The sequence below is a fragment of the Procambarus clarkii genome, chromosome 32 (genome assembly GCF_040958095.1).
Source record: "Procambarus clarkii isolate CNS0578487 chromosome 32, FALCON_Pclarkii_2.0, whole genome shotgun sequence".
Classification (NCBI taxonomy): domain Eukaryota; kingdom Metazoa; phylum Arthropoda; class Malacostraca; order Decapoda; family Cambaridae; genus Procambarus; species Procambarus clarkii.
In genome coordinates this window covers 31,598,115-31,616,165 of record NC_091181.1, presented here as the reverse complement: position 1 = coordinate 31,616,165, position 18,051 = coordinate 31,598,115, and the positions used below count along the sequence as shown (strand labels likewise).

At 38.0% G+C, this 18,051-nt stretch overlaps 1 protein-coding gene across 9 annotated transcripts in view; it reads right to left on the bottom strand.

Annotated features, from left to right (window-relative positions):
* Positions 1-18,051, bottom strand: part of LOC123759361 (calcium-activated chloride channel regulator 1) — a 67,123-nt gene that overhangs the window by 15,365 nt on the left and 33,707 nt on the right. For 6 of the 9 annotated variants that reach the window (XM_045744307.2, XM_069335133.1, XM_069335132.1 and 3 more), the window contains exons 2-9: positions 15,542-15,713; positions 13,329-13,466; positions 12,999-13,152; positions 12,713-12,893; positions 10,533-10,665; positions 8,505-8,638; positions 3,770-3,964; positions 950-1,085 (exon numbers count right to left, since the gene is read on the bottom strand). In XM_045744307.2, coding sequence (XP_045600263.1) covers positions 950-1,085; positions 3,770-3,964; positions 8,505-8,638; positions 10,533-10,665; positions 12,713-12,893; positions 12,999-13,152; positions 13,329-13,466; positions 15,542-15,712 — 1,242 coding nt within the window. In that variant the 5' untranslated portion in view covers position 15,713. Of the gene's footprint in view, positions 1-949; positions 1,086-3,769; positions 3,965-8,504; positions 8,639-10,532; positions 10,666-12,712; positions 12,894-12,998; positions 13,153-13,328; positions 13,467-15,541; positions 15,714-16,085; positions 17,074-18,051 lie in introns of those variants that run through there. The other 3 variants (XM_069335135.1, XM_069335136.1, XM_069335131.1) reach the window with 2 other exon arrangements.

The following is an 18,051-nucleotide window of genomic DNA, read 5'->3' as shown; positions in this document are numbered from 1 at the left end:
AATATAAAATGGAATATTAACCCTTTACCTGTACAACTGTTTTTAGGTTTTTTCTTGGTGTGCATAAAAAAAAATCTAAAAATTTCTCTTCTTTTTTTATATCATACTGTAAAACATTTATTTCTGATGTCGGGAAAATAAATACAAATTATTATATTAAACAATTTGACGTTTAACGTTGTTAAACAATTTGGTGGGGTCGTTTTCCAGTGAATATTAGGATTAAGGACTTGCCCGAAATGCAGTGCGTGCTAGTGGCTGTACGTACTGATGTCTCGACTGACGAGCGTTCCCGCTGGTCAATAAATATATATATATAAATATAAATATATTATATTATATATATATATATATATATATATATATATATATATATATATATATATATATATAAATATATATATATATATATAAATATATATATATATATATATATATATATATATATATAATATAATATAATAATAATAATAATAATAATAATAATAATAATAATAATAATAAAAAGTAGAAATTAGAAATATTCAGGCACAAACAGAAGTGAAGAGAAGAAGTATAATGTATGAGGGAAGTGAAACCATTCAATACTTCATGTACGAGACAAAATACCAATTCTGACAACTATTTCAAGATGTCTAACGTGACAAAGAAGAAACCACAAATTTAAGCTTGCCATGCTAGCATGGAGAACTGATGACTGCAGAAAATGTCTCTTCTTATATAAGTCCCAATCAAGCACTCACAGTTAACCTGCTGAAACTGATGAAATAAGAAAAATGCTCATCATCAAAATTCTAACTTTAAAAACTTGTCAAATAAAAATAAAAATTCTACACAACTTGCAGACTGTTCTGTCTCCATTAAAGCAATTACAGTATAGCCAATGTTGGCATCATGTAAAATCTGTAACAAATGTTTTATTACGCGAACACATTTTCAATCTGCCTACCTTCTTAACTGCCACATAAAGCCCAGCTCCAATACTAGTCCCACCATCTGCTTTAGTCTCAATTGAGTCTGCAAGAGTTTTTCTTGAGGCTTCATCTGTGATTTGTGATAACCGGTGTACCAGACTGGCCCTTTTGCTGTATCAGAAATATTTATTATTATTAAACTGTAAAATATATACAATATATATATATATATATGTATGTTTGTATGTGTATGTGTGTAATTACCTAAGTGTAGTTACAGGACGAGAGCTACGCTCTTGGTGTCCCGTCACCCCAGCACTCTTCGTCATATACCGCTTTGAAATTACTGACGGTTTTGGCCTCCACCACCTTCTCACCTAACTTGTTCCAACCGTCTACCACTTTGTTTACAAAAGTGAATTTTCTTATATTTCTCCGACAGCTTTGTTTCGTTAGTTTAAATCTAAATTTAAATCTAACCAAACTCTCACAAGTCAAGTCTGGCCTCGGGCCGGGCTTGGGGAGTAGAAGAACTCCCAGAACCCCATCAACCAGATATCAACCAGGTATGACCTCTTGTTCTTGAAGTTCTAGGTCTTAGGAATTCTTCCCTATCAATTTTATAGATTCCTGTTACTATTTTGTACGTAGTGATCATATCGCCTCTTTTTCATCTGTCTTCTAGTTTTGCCATATTTAATGTCTCTAACCTCTCCTCGTAGCTCTTATCCTTCAGTTCTGGGAGCCACTTAGTAGCATGTCTTTGCACCTTTTCCAGTTTGTTGATGTGCTTTTTTAGATATGGGCACAATACAACTGCTGCATATTCCAGCTTTGGTCTAACAATAGTTGTGATCTTTAGTATTTCGTCATCCATGTATTTAAAAGCAATTCTGAAGTTAGAAAGTGTAGCATAGGCCCCTTGCACAGTGTTCTTAATGTGATCCTCAGGTGATAGTTTTCTATCTAGAACCACATCTAGATCCCTTTTTTTATCAGACTTCTTCAAAGATTTCCCACATAATTTATAGGTTGTGTGGGGTCTATGTTCTCCTATTTCACATTCCATAACATGGCATCTATTTACATTAAATTCTATTTGCCAAGTGGTGCTCCATATACTTATTCTGTCCAGGTCTTCTTGAAGGGGTTGACAATCATCTAAGTTACTTATCATTCCTATTACCTTAGCATCATCAGCAAACATGTTCATATAATTTTGCATTCCATCTGGTAGATCGTTAAGTAGACAATGAACATTACCAGCGCAAGAAATGAACCCTGTGGTACTCTGCTTGTGACATTTCTCCAGTCCGATATACAGTACTTCCTCTTATTACTGCCCTCATTTTGCTATCAGTAGAAAAATTTTCATCCATGTTAGCAGTTTACCTGTCACCCCTTCAATGTGTTTCAGTTTCCAGAACAACCTCTTATGTGGAACTCTGTTGAAAGCCTTTTGTAAGTCTAGATAGATGTCAACCCAACCATCCCTTTCCTGTAAAATCTCTGTGGCTCCATCATAGAAACTGAGTAAATTTGTTACACAGGATCTTCCAGATCGAAAACCATACTGACGATCTGATAAAATATCATTTGTCTCCAGGTGTTCTACCCATTTAGTTTTAATTATTTTTTCCAATATTTTGATTATTACACTTGTAAACGATACAGGTCTATAATTGAGGGGGTCTTCCCTGCTGCCACTTTTGTAGATTGGAACTAGGTTTGCCATTTTCCATGCGTCTGCTACGACTCCTGTACACAGGGATGCCTGAAAAAGTCAGGAGCAGTGGAATGCTGAGCTCAGATGCACATTCTCTCAGAATCCATGGTGAAACTCCATCTGGACCAACTGCCTAGTTCTTACTTAGCTCCTTGAGCATATTTTCCACTTCATCTTTAGATACCTCTATGTGCTCTATGTTGTTCTCTGGAATTCTTATTTTGTCTAGTTCTGTGAAGATTTCATTTTGTACAAACACACTTTGGAACTTTTTGTTTAATGTTTCACACATTTCCTTTACATTTTCTGTGAATCTGTTTCCCATTTTCAACCTTATGGATATTATCCTTTACCTACTTGGCTTAGTATGCAAGGCCTGATTTGCCTAACAAGCTGAGTTTCCCTGATTTTTTTTATCTTTCTAATTTTTTCTTATGGATTGAAAGCTTTCCATTATATTACATATGATTTTATTTATTTTTTATTTGAGTTAAAACTAATGTAGAAAAATAACCAAACCTAACTTACCCTAAACTATCCAAACCTAACATAACTTAGTAATTAATGTTCATAATATTAACTCAAATAAACCAATATGAAAGAAATTTTTGGAAATAACAAAACTCACTGCCTTGTTAGGCAACTTGGGCCTTGCATACTAGGCCAAGTAGTGCATTCTGGCTATTAGGTATGACATTATTTGATTTGAAGGATTTGAACCTGGTCACCAGGATACTATGCCTTCGGCAGTTCAGTACTATAACCACTCAGCCAACAATTGTCTGAATGTGCTGGGAAGCCGTGTGACCAATATGCACCCCAACAAACAACAACACCCCTGGCATATAGTTGGGTGCAGTTATTTCCCCAAATCACTTAAACATGCTAAAGCTGCACTGAGTATCAAGAGTGTGTGTAAAGCTTCAGTGGTTTGCAAGCCAATGTACAACTGTAAACTCTGACCCATGAAGCGTTGTAGAGTTTACAATTATAAATGGCCAAAAATGCGCCAGGAGTGTTGTTGGATGTTGGGTTCCTGAACCCACCTGGTCCTGTTACCGTTTCCTGTACCCAGCTGTGTAAAAAAAAAGATATATGCTGACATATTATAAATTATTGTAAGACATGCCTAAATTTTATAATTGCCACATAACTGCCTTCAGTCACTTCATGTAAGATCCAACGTCGAGCTGTTTTCCGAAGCTTGTGTATACGATAATGGTCATTCATACTGCCTGAGTAGTCAAGTACCAAAGCATAATTGGCATCGGCGTGTTGTATTACTTGTATTTCAGGATCCATGTACCGTTCCGTTGGAGGATTCCTACAAAAATTAATAATAAAATCTTAAGAATAAAGAAGTTGGCCTTTTTGTATTTATACATAGTAAAAAAAATGCAAATTCTGTAAAATATTTAAATTAATTCTGTGACAAACTGAATATCATTCTCACCAATAATGCAATTTTAGGTAGTTACAATATTTTGCAAATTTAAAACTTCTATGGCAAGACTGGAATTTACAGAAGATATAGTTAAAATGATGGGAGAGCAACCATGACCTTGGAAGGGAAGAAGGTTCAGAGAAGAAAAAGTTCACAAAAGCACCAGTAAATTGATAAAGTTAAAAAGATATGCCTAAACAGGGCTTCTTCTAGGGGGGGGGGCTTTGTGCCATGGTTGCACCAACAAGGCAAATGCCTGAGCAGAACAAGGAATCAGAAAGAAAAGCCAGGAGAGCATTACAGGAAGCCAAGGTTCAGGATAAACAATAATATCTATCCACTCATTATCTAATGTTAACCATTCTTCTCTTAATGATTTAACTTTGCGCTCTTCTCTCGTCTCTGTTACAGTCTTTCTGAATTGTTCACTTTGCAGTCATATTCTTTAATTTAACTCTAATAAAACAGTTTTACCAATAATAATAAATAATATTCCTGCCAATTACCAGCTTTATTTAAAACAATTTGTATATCAAACCTTAGTCTTCCATCATATTTTAGCTAAACATCATATTCACACATGATCTGGCCTGGAAACTTCACACTAATAATTTGACAAGATTGTGTCTTATAATCTTGGAGATTATCTTCAGTTACAAAAGTTATTTAATTTATTTTCAGTTACATCAGGTCTTAAACAGGGGTCATTCAACATTGCCTTAATGTTCCTTTCACATCTGGGGTAATTTCCTTTCTAATATCATTCTTGATGTAGTATAGAGGAAAGCAGATATTTGATCAATTTGTTTACGTTTGTGGTTAACACTGAACCCTTAAAGTGTGGCTATCATCATAACCTTGTTTCTCTGGGGATCAGTGTATTATAACATTTTTATTTTGTTTATTATCACCCATTTTGTATACAATTGATATAAATACTGTATGGTTATATGTAATACATTATGGATGTAATGGGCCTAGAAAAATATTCTCATTTTTTTTTAATTGCTTACTATGTGATTATGCTATAGTATACCAGTAGCCTGCAATTATTGATAAATCACAATTTGATTCTTCTCGTCAATCATTAAACATATTTCTGGATGACATTACAGCGAAGGAGACTTCCATTCAGTTGTGCTACTAACTGTGTTTTGTGCAATAAAAGTGTACAGGTATATATTACATTGTGTACACCTATACACCAGATTCCATTGCCTGATTTAAAGGTCTGGAGACCAGTTGAGCATTACATCATTTAAAAAAGGGCTGATGAGGTACCTGAACTGAAGCTATCTATCAAATTTTCCATCATTTTTACGAGGTGGTTGCAATTGCTTTAGCAGTGAAAAAGATGGTACTTTTCAAAAACTACCTGCTTACAGTCCCTGTCGAGGCCACTAGAGATGATGGCTCTCAGGTATATTCAGGTAAAGATTAGATAAGATAAGTTAAGATAATGTTATTTAGGAAAAAGTACATACATACAAAATGAGTTACAAGCAGAATGTTGGAATTCTAGATAAAGCAAATATATACTATGCCTAAAGCCACTAGTAGACACAGCGTTTCAAGCAAGATGTGAAAAAATCAACTTAAAAACTAAGACTTAAAACCGAGATCAAAGGCATGAATTGAACTGAAGTATAAAAAAAAATAAAAATACTGTAATTACATGTAGAGTGGAACAGCAGAAAATGCAACAGAACAACAGATAGTAATTTGAATTAAATGAATAATTCAATAAATAATTTTAATTAAATATATGGATGGGTTAAAAAGGTAAAGGCAAGAACACCTGGAGCCAGAGTGGCACTGATAAATTGCTGTTATAGAAATGTTTGTATACAGATGATGCAGCTATCTTTGCCAAGAGTAAGCAGTAATTAATTTAATGAGTTTGAATGTAAATGAAGAAAGTTGAAGGTCATGCTTCATAGGAAAACATTAGATTTGTGTGTTTGAGAGAAGATAATGGAGTACTGTGTATTTTGTACATTTTACAGATAGGCAAGGCAGAATGATTTGAACTTTAGGGTACAAATGAAGGAAAAATGGTTTTAAGTTTTAAACATTTGGGAGCAGTTTTAGATCAAAATCTGAATATGGAATGTAAAATAAGAGTTACAGTACAAGTGGGTGGAGTGTGGTAGGAGAGGTGAAGTATAATGAAAGGAAAGAATGTTATTAAGAGACTTAATAAAAGACGGAGATGATAATGAATGAAAGGATGTTTCAGAGAAGTTCCTCAAGCCAAAGGCATTCATCTTATGGTCAACAGATGGCAGAACTGTGGGTAGTAATATGATTATGTCTTGTGTGCATTTACTTGGATCCAGCTAAACACATTTTCCGAGGGGAGCCCCTTGATGGCTCCTTGAAGCAATCTAGGTGATACAGCTTTCCACTAGTTTCATTAGTCATAGGAGTTCTGTTTGGCCTACCATGGATGACAGCCTAGCATCATCATAGAAGTGCAAGAGGCTGGGGATTGTTACAATCAACTGCACCGAGAAAGCATCCAGAAAGGATGTAAAGAAATATAGACATCTGCAAAGTTCACAGGAAACAAAACACAGAAACAGCAAATGACTCTTATAAATGATTCACTCAAAACAAATGGTTCATTCAAAACCAGCTCAAATGCCCCAAGTGCGAATGACCACTAACCGGGTAGCTTCAGGTCAGTCTGGTCACTGCTGTCCTACTGTAATTACCTAAGTGTAGCTGCAGGATAAGAGCTATGCTCGTGGTGTCCCATCTTCCCAGCACTTTTTGTTATATAACTCTTTGAAACTACTAACAGTTTTGGCCTCCACCACCTTCTCACTTAACTTGTTCTAACCGTCTACCACTTCATTTGCGAAAGTGAATTTTCTTATATTTCTTCGTCAGCTTTGTTTAGTTAGCTTAAATCTATGACCTCTTAGTTTTCTTCTAGTTTTGGCATATTTAATGCCTCTAACCTCTCCTCGTAGCTCTTGTCTTTCAGTTCCGGGTGCCATTTAGTTGCATTTCTTTGCACCTTTTCCAGTTTGTTGATGTGCTTCTTAAGATATGGGCATCATACAACCGATGCATATTCTAGCTTTGGTCTCACAATGCTCATGAACAATTTCATTAGCATTTCACCATCAATGAATTTACAAGCAATTAGCTTTTAAAAAGCAACAGACAGCAGCAACATTAGGAGTGCTGCCCAAGAACAGCTGAAGACAGAACTCACTTCCCATCAATCAAGCATTCGGGTTTGACAGAATCCATGCTGAGGCCCCAAGGAAAGGAAAGGGTTGTCAGCCAGCCAGGATGAATCGGGGATCTCATCACACAGCCAATAAGCCAAGGCAGATATATACAGATACTTGAATAAAGCCAGGTCCATCAGTGAGGCCAGGCTTCTCAGGCGAACTTCCGAACACGTCAGAAAAGTATCTGACAATGCAGGGGCAACGCTACTCGAGCACCGAGGGAAGGATACCCAAGCGCATGCAGCTCATAGCACAAAACAAGCCAAATCCACACAACAATGCTGGAAAGAAAACGTGCACTTGAAGGAAATACAGCAATAAGAGAAGGAAACAGAACATAAGCAAATGGCTCCACAGGACAGTCAAAAGGATGACTAGACTTGGTTTAGAAACAGTGGAACTTGCCACAACAGATGATGACCAGAGAGCACCCAGAAAGCTACATGGCGTATACACATGCGCATCAACAACAGGACTATTTGGCAGAATAGGCATGGGCCGGGGCTTCGGGTTGCCTGGTGGTGGATATTAGTACTAAAGGGTTTATGCTACTGTAGTATGAATCTCTCTCTTGTTTCACCTTAATTGTTGGTTTTTGAGAAGTTGTTTGATCATTTTGATACTTCATTTTGTATGAACCTTGCAGTTGTCTGTAAAGCTTTGCTGACTTTCTGGATGCTTTCCTGGTGAGTGACATTAATCATCCCCTGTTCTCTGCACCTATGTGAGGGTTGGGGGGGGGGCATGTTCTCGCTCTGGTCTCCGGTAGACCAAACAGGACTCCTGCAACTGTTATGACCAGTAGTGAGGAAATGTCTCCGCAAGATAGCTTCAAGGGGCTCTTTCTAGAAAAAGCAAGTCTAAACAATTCAAGTCATGGAAGTCTCCCAAAATTTATTGAATTTGTATAGCAATGAAATCTTGGCAATTGATCTATTAATGATATTTAGAGAGATTGCAAATTTGAAGACTTATAAAGCTTACCTCAGACATTACTAACTCCTGGCAAAAAAATATTATGTTACTTTTTTTCAAGATACAACATTATAAAATTTACCTGAATTGTTTGAATCAACTAGTTGTGATATTTGTAAACCCCCTTTTTCTAAAATAATGGGTATTCATGCCAGAGAACTAGACCTGGAAGCAGTTAATAAAATGTGCAGACTCACGCATTATTTGCAAAGTCTTCATGCATCATCATGATGTCCCATACAGAGCGGCCACCACAGAAAAGATTTTGCTTTGTTGGAGCCACAGCATTGTGGGGATGGTCACTATCTGGTCCACTACAGAAATCTACAACCTGGATACCAATTCATAGAAAAAACTATGTAAATACATTATACAATTATATATACTATTCATTTTGCTACATATATTCACTGGTACTACATTAATAACCCAATGGGCACCATTGGCTGAAAGCATCCAATGTTACATAGTAAATAGTATGAAACGTCGGCCACTTTAAACTAACTGTGCTTACTTGAAACGTAATGCCTCTCAACTACAGTACAGTACTTAGAAAACCAGCATTGAATGCAATGAAATGCCATTTTCTGGATGAGCCACGAAAAAATTTACAATTTAAATTGATTCATGTCAGCCACCACCAAGGGAACGCACCCAGAAAGTCAGCGAAACAAAACAGCCCAGTGCTTGGTTAGAAAACTATACCACAGCCTCAAAAGCCAAAAGAACTCCCCCCAACAATTTAAACAAATGATGAAAAAATTGTGAAGCTAGCACGAGTTACAGTATCCACTCGATTTAATAACCTATATAGGGCAGTACCCAGATCACTAAATGTGGGGCTCATTTTAACATCTAAATCTGGAATTGTTGAAATGTCGGTAATATTTTGAGTAATATTCAGGCCATTAAAATATGTTTTTCTTAAAAAAAAAATGATATTAAATTTATAGAGTATATACTGTAGTACTTTAATTGGCAATAAAATGCAATAGCTTTATAAATAATAAAATAACTACAGTTAATTACAAGACTGCTGTATTTGTACAGTAATGTCTGTATTGAATGATACAGTACAGGTACTGTATTAAAAAAAATCTCTTCCCTCTCCTTGAGAAGCTGTGTAGCCTTCTTACCCACTAAAATGCCTAAATGTTTTATGCAGTGTGCAAAGTACTGTACTGAATCTTTTGAATTATGTAATTGCATTCCAAGTCAGTGTTGCACCAACGATTAAACCAGCTGTTGGCCACTGCACGGCTGATGTGTGAACATAGTCGGATCAAGTCCAAATGAGTGGAAAAATCTGCTAAATCTTTTGTATTGTAAATTATTACAATTATAACAACAAATTACTGTTAGCATTTCCTCAATAAAAATTGCTATTGTTGAAAAAGAACATTGTTGAATGTAATGAAACACCAGGTTCTAGGTGAGCCTCGGACGCTCCCTGAAGCTATCGCACTGATTAAATGCCATACTACTAGGTGTCATCAGTCACAGAGTTTTATTGGTCTACTGGGGACCATGAGCCTGGTCCCCTCAGAGGGGCTCAGGGAGCGATGGCCTATTAACACATTCCTTCAACGTTTTTATCATCTTGCTACCATCCAAGAGAAGGCACCCAGAAAGATAGGCAAATCAAAACGGATAACTGCATGGTTATTGGCCGGTAGGCCAATAGAACTTTGCAACTGATGACACCTGGTAGTATGGAACTTAATCAGTTTGATAGCTTCAGTAAGCTGAACAGGGCTCTCCACAGAAACAAAATGTTAGAAATGAACACAAGCAAATGGCCCCAAAGGACAAAGTCCAAAGAATGACCATCACTTATCTTCAAAAAGAAGTGGGACTTGCTAAGACCAGTAATAGGGAATAGCAGCTGAGGCTGCATTAGTGACAGAACAAAGCTGGATTGGAGCTGGGACTCCAATGGCTGGCTGCTCTGCACATGTGCACAAGAAGGGTGTTTCTTACCCAGGTTTGAATGAACCCTTTCATTTTGCGAGATTCTTTGGTATTAATGCATCATACCAACATTATGGTAAGATATAAGGTAAGGTAAGGTGAGGTAATTTTACATTATTTCTGTTCTGTTCTCTTCAAATAACTTTTTATCACTTCTACAAACAGAACTATTAAAAACTTTTTTCTTCAATTTACACACATAACTGTAGATGTCTGGAAACATTTGGGAAGTGCAAAAGTTAGGATGCTCTCACCGTATCACTGAAGATGAGTGGGTACGACATAAGTGAGGAGGTTGCGCGCTGGTCTCTGTATGGCAGAAACCGGCAGTCTTTATCAGGTTCTCCTTGGGGTGTTAGTGAACATATACTCCTCCCTCTCTTGTCTCTGTAATTAAAAAAAAAATAGAAAAAACATGTTGCTCATTATGTATATAACTACAGGAGATTCATATACTGTATGTATCTTTTTTCATTCTCCTTTTACACTTGCAAGAGTACAGAAATAGAAGGCTTCTGATTCTTCTTTGTATGCAAAGTGCTCTCCTTTGCACAGCTAATTTTAAATCTTGCCCTATTCTGTTTTCTTCAGAGCATGCTCTTTCCATGTGGCTCTTCTGTTGGACCTGCCTGATGGCGTTGAAGCAAATCAAGCAGCTTCCACTTAGCAGGTTTGCTTTGCTTGCCTCCAGCCCTCTCAGTTGTGTGCCCAGTTGCAATGTCTTGTGTTTAAGGACCCAGAATTTGGGTGCTGGTGAATTCCACTCTGGTTTTATCAACATTTTCTCTTTCTTTCTCCTCATGTGCAGTGTGCCTGGCTTCTATGTTCACCTCTCAGCTTTGTTGGTAGACACCCAGTGTTAAAAACAAAACAAAAGCATGTTTTTTTTTCATGAAAGGCTTTTGTCACTTCTTGGTTGTTTCTTGATCGGTATCTCATACTGAATACTATTGCCTCCATGTTCAGCGCTGACAGACAGTCAGCCACTGTTGTTTGCGTTGGGCATCAAAACTTCCTTGGCGCTCTTTTAGGACGCTGTCTTGTGCAGAATTGTTTCACCTCTGGCCCGTTCATGAACTGCTGGAACCCGCTTGGTCTTTGGACCGTATTCTCTCCTTTATTTCTTCTCCATGGTTTACAGTATCCCGTATTGTTCAGGATTCTTTTTCTAAGGCTCTTTTCCTGTTGGAGCATTCTTCCCAACCTGGGTGTAGGATTGAAGGGCTTCATGCTCTTTTCCAGAGGCAGGGCTTTTGTTCATTTGGCCCCAGTGGGCGTTACTTTCGTTAGTTGCCGTCTCTTTTCTGCCAAAGTCTGTGGGGTTCTGGTATAGGACAGACATAGGCTGGTCGAGATAGACCGAAGTTAAAGGCTTTAAGAAATATGAGCCTGTAACCCTACTCCCAAGTGCAATTTTTATATAATCACATGAAGTCTTAAATGAAAATGGGGATGTGATGTGCATAGGCTTCGTCACTCACTCAAAAATGATGAACTGAATTCATTCAGGTTACAGAGATGAGCAACACTTGGCTGATGGAATTTCATGTGAATAAATGCCACATTATGGAATGTGTAATTGGAGAAAACAGGTCAAACATGACATACAAATTATGTGAAAAGCTTTAAAGAACTATTATAAAGAGATCTAGAGGTGGTCCTGGATAGAAAACTTTAACCTAAGCATATGCTATGCTTTCTAACTTCAGCATTGCTTTTAAATACATGGATGGTGAAATATTAAAGAATTTGTTCACAATCTTCAGTAGACCAAAATTAGAATATACAGTGGTTTTATGGTCCCACATCTCAAGAAGCACATACACAGCAATAAACTTGGAAAGGTGCAAAGGTGTTTACTTATTTACCTGCGCACCTGTGTGCACCCAGCAGTAATTGAGGAATATGGATGTAGAATGATTGGTAGATTGTGTTCTGAGGAAAACATGTAGGGCAAGGCTTTAAAATAAGCTATTGTAGGGTCAGCTATCAGCCTCTAAACAAGAGACAGAAGACTTTTGCTGCTGTACCATCTAAAGTATAAATAAAAAGTATTTTTAGAAACAGATCCAACCTCACTGGAAAAGCATTGATTCTAAAAAACAGGCACAAGGGGCCACTAATACTGTCATAGCAATATATAGATGTATTCTTAATATTCTGTATTGCCTGGAAATAAAGCTGCTGAAAAATAATCACAATAAAAAATAGATGGTAACAGTTGAGTATGATCCTGTACTAAGTGAAAAATAACAGTATAATTCTGTGAAAATATCACTTAATGAGCATTTTGTTAACAGCAGATTAATTATGCAGCAATAAATACAGTAAATGTGATTATTTGCAGCATATACCAATCTCCCTAGCTAACACTTGACCTGACCCTACTCCTCTGAGTGTTTCCCTACATATGGGTAGTGGATACTTTGCTTACATACGACGTCCTTCCACTGGTATGTTGGCACAGTAGGTGGGAAGTATAGTCCCACCACCTGGAACTCCACTAGTGTTTTCATCCCAGACATAGAAGAGTGGGAAGCTTTCATCACCAGGATATCCCAGTTCATCAAACACACCCCACCTGTACTTGGCCCATTCCAGCAGTAGTACCTTACCTGTCACAGATAATGTCATGAAAATTTTCATCATCTTTTTAAGAAATATAATGACAAATATTGTAATAAAGAATACGATTATGCATAGCAAATTTATAAACGCACCGCGAGGCCCCCACCAGGCAGCTTGGGCTCGATCTATGAGGTACTCTGGAGTGAGATGGATATACAGGCCAGGGTCACCACAACCACCACTTTGGTGTGTATATGGCTGGTTCTTGTACACACTGTTCATGATGTCCACTCTAATATCACTATTCTGCAAAGCACCAATATATTGAGCTTGGCTTATTACTCTTCATTCTTTTAAGCACACATTTATTTTCACAAACAAATTAATGAATTGAATGCAAGGTTTAAATTTATATTAACACTGTATAAATAATTGCATATTCTCCCTTTTTAGATGTTATGTAATCTAAAATTATATCTTACTTGGAAATTTTCACTGAGGGCATTACCAATAACACTAGTATTGGTCCAAGATTTAGGAATAAGGATCTTCACTGAGCGAAAATATGCCCGAGTGTGTGTTGCTCTGTACAGTCTCCTTGATGACTCTTGGATCATTTCCTGTGAATGAACAAATGTGACATAAGCATATATGATAGTTACCTGAAGGACTATTTTATCCATGTAGCAAATCATAAACACTTCACTGCTGATGATTAACTGGATTGGGAACATTACCCATTGTCCTCAATTACAAACCCACTAAATATTTAGAAAAGATCATAACAGTTAGTCTGCGTATACAGTACAGTAATAATAATTCATATTTACAAAAGTATCCTGGCCAATTTCAGAATTGCCTCTAAATATGTGAAGTGATATACTAAAGTGTGGAAATAGACACGAAGCCACACATTATATATCTTTTAATGTGCAAAGCTTAAACCTTTCTAACAGATACAAACAAACTTTTTCAGACAAAGGTCCAAGCAAACATTTAAGACAGGTCTAAACAAACCCTGTAAGAAATGGTCCATAAGTAAGCTAAAATCTTAAACTTGAATCAACATTTTTCATCAAGATAAATCAACGACTGAGTGAAGAGATTGCAGTCTACATAATAATTTAGTAATAATGCAAACTGCTTTATTTACAAATTAATGTACACAGATAAACAAGTGGACCAGAAGGAAGGAGAAACAGGAATGACGCAAGATGAGCAGAAGACATAGTGGAGGCATGACTAATAACATACTATTTACCTGAATTTACCTGAGGGTCATTATTATGGCATCAATGGGGACAAGTAGCAGGTGACTTGTTAAAAGTCCCCCTACATGTCCTGAGGAACTTTTCCAACTAGATTTTGAACTTGAGTAATGTCTTGACATTACAGCTTCTTGGGTAGGCAGTTCCAATAGTTTATAACCCTATGGGTGAAAAAGCATGTTCTCTCTCCTACATTATGGCTTGTTGAGCCTGAAGCTGTTACCTCTTGTATGCATTACATTTTACCTTCTGAAGAGTTCTGGATTAATATCCTCTAATTTATTCAATATTTTGAAAGTCTTAATGAGATCAGCTCGAGATGGAGATCAGATCTCCATCTTAGTATTGATGGGGACAAACTAAAGACTAGTACAAATGAATAACATTTTCTTTTCTTTGAAAGCAAAAGTTTGACTATTCCTTTTGGTTTGGTTAGCTTTTCTGGAAGATCATACTGAGATTACTCCATACTGAAAGGTCACATCAGTCACCCTTAAGTCCCGCTTCAGGACCAGGAACAGCTGGGAAACCAACTGAAGGTTTGAGGTCATTTCAACTAGGCCCCAGTCCAGTCAACCTACATTGACTTAATGTAGAAAACAGGAATCCTGGCACATAAGCACCAACACCAAAAGAGGGACACGGAGGGAGAGGGACCGATCAACTCCACCGCAAGTCAAGTGAGATAATCCAAAAGGCCAACATATTGTGGGACCTAGGAGCTGGCAAAATGGGCCAAATGCCCCCCAACAGTGCCATCAAAGGGGAAAATCATAAAAAGGCCAGCACAAAAAACTTGCTGTTAGGCAAGGACATATATATGTTAAGTTTTGTGAAATATATGATAAAGGCACAAAAACAAAATGTATGTCAAAACAGATGTATGACTAGAATGCAGAATTGATTCAACAGAAATTGCGAGAGGGCCAGAGACCAAAAGAGACAAAAATGGAATAAATATAGTTAGAGGCCAAACCCTCAAATATACCAGCAATACAAATAAGCAAAAAACAACTATGGTATATGGGAGTGAGAAGAGTGGCAGACAAACATTTTGAGAAAAGGATAGCAGACAAATGTAAAACAGAACCAGGCCTATTCTATAAATTCATTAAAAGCAAATTGCAAGTAAAGGATAAAATTCATAGGTTGAAAATGGGAAACAGATTCATGGGAAATGAAAAGAAAATGTGTGAAACACTAACGATCAGTTCCAAAGTGTATTTGGGCAAAATTAATTATCAGAGAACCAGACAATAAGAATTCCAGAGAACAGAGCAAGCAGAGGTGTCTAGATAGAAGTGGCAAAAAATGAAAGAGAAAACAAATTTCACGGATTATTTGATGATTATCTATACCAGAGGTTCAGGAAATGAGGTGACCAAATGAATACAATTAAATTACTGTATAAGTTTGCACAAAATTACCTTAATAGATGCAATAATGTCGGGTCCATCCATTTCATCCACTTCCTGAGAAATGGCCACAACCACATCCTCATATCCATTATTCACCAGCTTGGCTCTGGACTGTCCTCTGACACCCAGTGCAAACAACAGCAATAAAGTTGCACCCCAGAAACTCGTGTGCATCTTCATTCTGGAATAAATGAAAAACTATACAAAACTTGCCCAAAATGCTACGCATACTAGTGGCTGTACAAGAATGTAAGAACTGTATTATTAACAAGAATGTATTATTTATAACTCTTGTATATATAAATAAATAAAAAATAAAAAATTAAAAACTCACAAAAAAGCTGGAGTGCTAATTAACAGGTGATGATTATAGTACAGTATTTTTTACATTCATGCAAAACCACTAACATGCATTGCATTTTGGGCAGGTCCTTAATCTAAATCAAATCAAATCAAAATGCTTATTCAACATATCAGGTAACATGAAAAGGAATATTGTTGATATAAAATTTTGCTACAAATAACTAAAATGTTAGTTAACAGAGGTGATTACACTGTTAAGGATATATGTCTTAAGTACAGTACAGTACTAATATTGAGGAAGTGGGGTAGTACAAGATACAGTGTGAGTTTGAAGCACAAGGTAGTAAACTCAGTGTAGCTACAGTGGTCAGTGGGGAGCCTGAGTGTAGCCACAGTGGTCAGTGGGGAGCCTGAGTGTAGCTACAGTGGTCAGTGGGGAGCCTGAATGTAGCCACAGTGGTCAGTGGGGAGCCTGAATGTAGCTACAGTGGTCAGTGGGGAGCCTGAATGTAGCTACAGTGGTCAGTGGGGAGCCTGAGTGTAGCCACAGTGGTCAGTGGGGAGCCTGAGTGTAGCCACAGTGGTCAGTGGGGAGCCTGAATGTAGCTACAGTGGTCAGTGGGGAGCCTGAGTGTAGCCACAGTGGTTAGTGGGGAGCCTGAGTGTAGCCACAGTGGTCAGTGGGGAGCCTGAGTGTAGCCACAGTGGTCAGTGGGGAGCCTGAGTGTAGCCACAGTGGTCAGTGGGGAGCCTGAGTGTAGCCACAGTGGTCAGTGGGGAGCCTGAGTGTAGCCACAGTGGTCAGTGGGGAGCCTGAATGTAGCTACAGTGGTCAGTGGGGAGCCTGAGTGCAGCTGTAGTGGTCAGTGGGGAGCTGTAGTGTCAGTGGGGAGCCTGAGTGTAGCTGTAGTGTCAGTGGGGAGCCTGAGTGCAGCTGTAGTGTCAGTGGGAAGCCTGAGTGCAGCTGTAGTGTCAGTGGGGAGCCTGAGTGTAGCTGTAGTGTCAGTGGGGAGCCTGAGTGCAGCTGTAGTGTCAGTGGGGAGCCTGAGTGCAGCTGTAGTGTCAGTGGGGAGCCTGAGTGTAGCTGTAGTGTTCAGTGGGGAGCCTGAGTGCAGCTGTAGTGTCAGTGGGGAGCCTGAGTGTAGCTGTGGTGTCAGTGGGGAGCCTGAGTGCAGCTATAGTGGTAGAAAGCAATAAGCAGCGTCGCAGCTGTTTCCTAATGAAGGATATCCTGTTATGACATGTGTATAATGTCACCGCTGTGACAAACATAACCGGATGATGTAGCTGCAGCGACAGATGGTGTGTGACGGGATACAGTGATGATGTAATCTGAGAGAAGCGAGCCGCACACCCTTTACTAACGAGAGGGAAATTTGCAAATATCTTGCATAACATTATCAATAATTAATAAAGCATCTTCAACATCAGGTAAAAATGTTTTTGAAATTACTGTATAAACGATAGATCTCTGAATTTTGTAACTAGCTCATCAAGATTGTAACTTGCTTAGCTAAATGAATTGTGGGGTTCAGTCCCTGAGCCCCATTATGTGCCTCTGTAACCCTTTTCATTATCGATCACAGGATGGGTATGGGGCCCATATACCCATCCTGAGTGGGTATATATATATGTTATACCCACTCAGGATTACAATCCGATTCATTTAGATCAAGGGCCTGAATATAACTCCAGTGAGGAGTTCATGATTTCCCTCATTCACTTCTACCCATATGGCTACTGCGAGAGTTTCTGATTTGATCTCTCAATGCACTTCAGATCTTCTTTCGTATAGATGACAAGATTATTTTTCTACCAGATCAAGGGATCTGCTGCATGGTCCCCCTTGATCTTAATCTGATATTGACCCGCAAGTCTCTTGATCTGGTGCTCGACCATTGGGTATTGCTGGTACTCGACCAGTATAGTATGTCCATTGATCTCGTACTCGACCAGTAGATCCATCGAGTCGATATTCAAACCATGTTTCAGCGAGTGCTATTATGTCTACCTTTTCCGTACACACAAGTGCTCTGAGGAGCATCTCACACTTCAGGAGTTGGTACAATGTACCTACAGACATATTGGGGGGGGTAGAAATAGCCTAAGCTACTCTATCCCTTTGAGATGTATTTCTTTCTTGTCTCAATAAACATACTTGAACTTGTACAGACATATTTTATATGTGCTTTCGTATTTTTATGTACACTCAATTC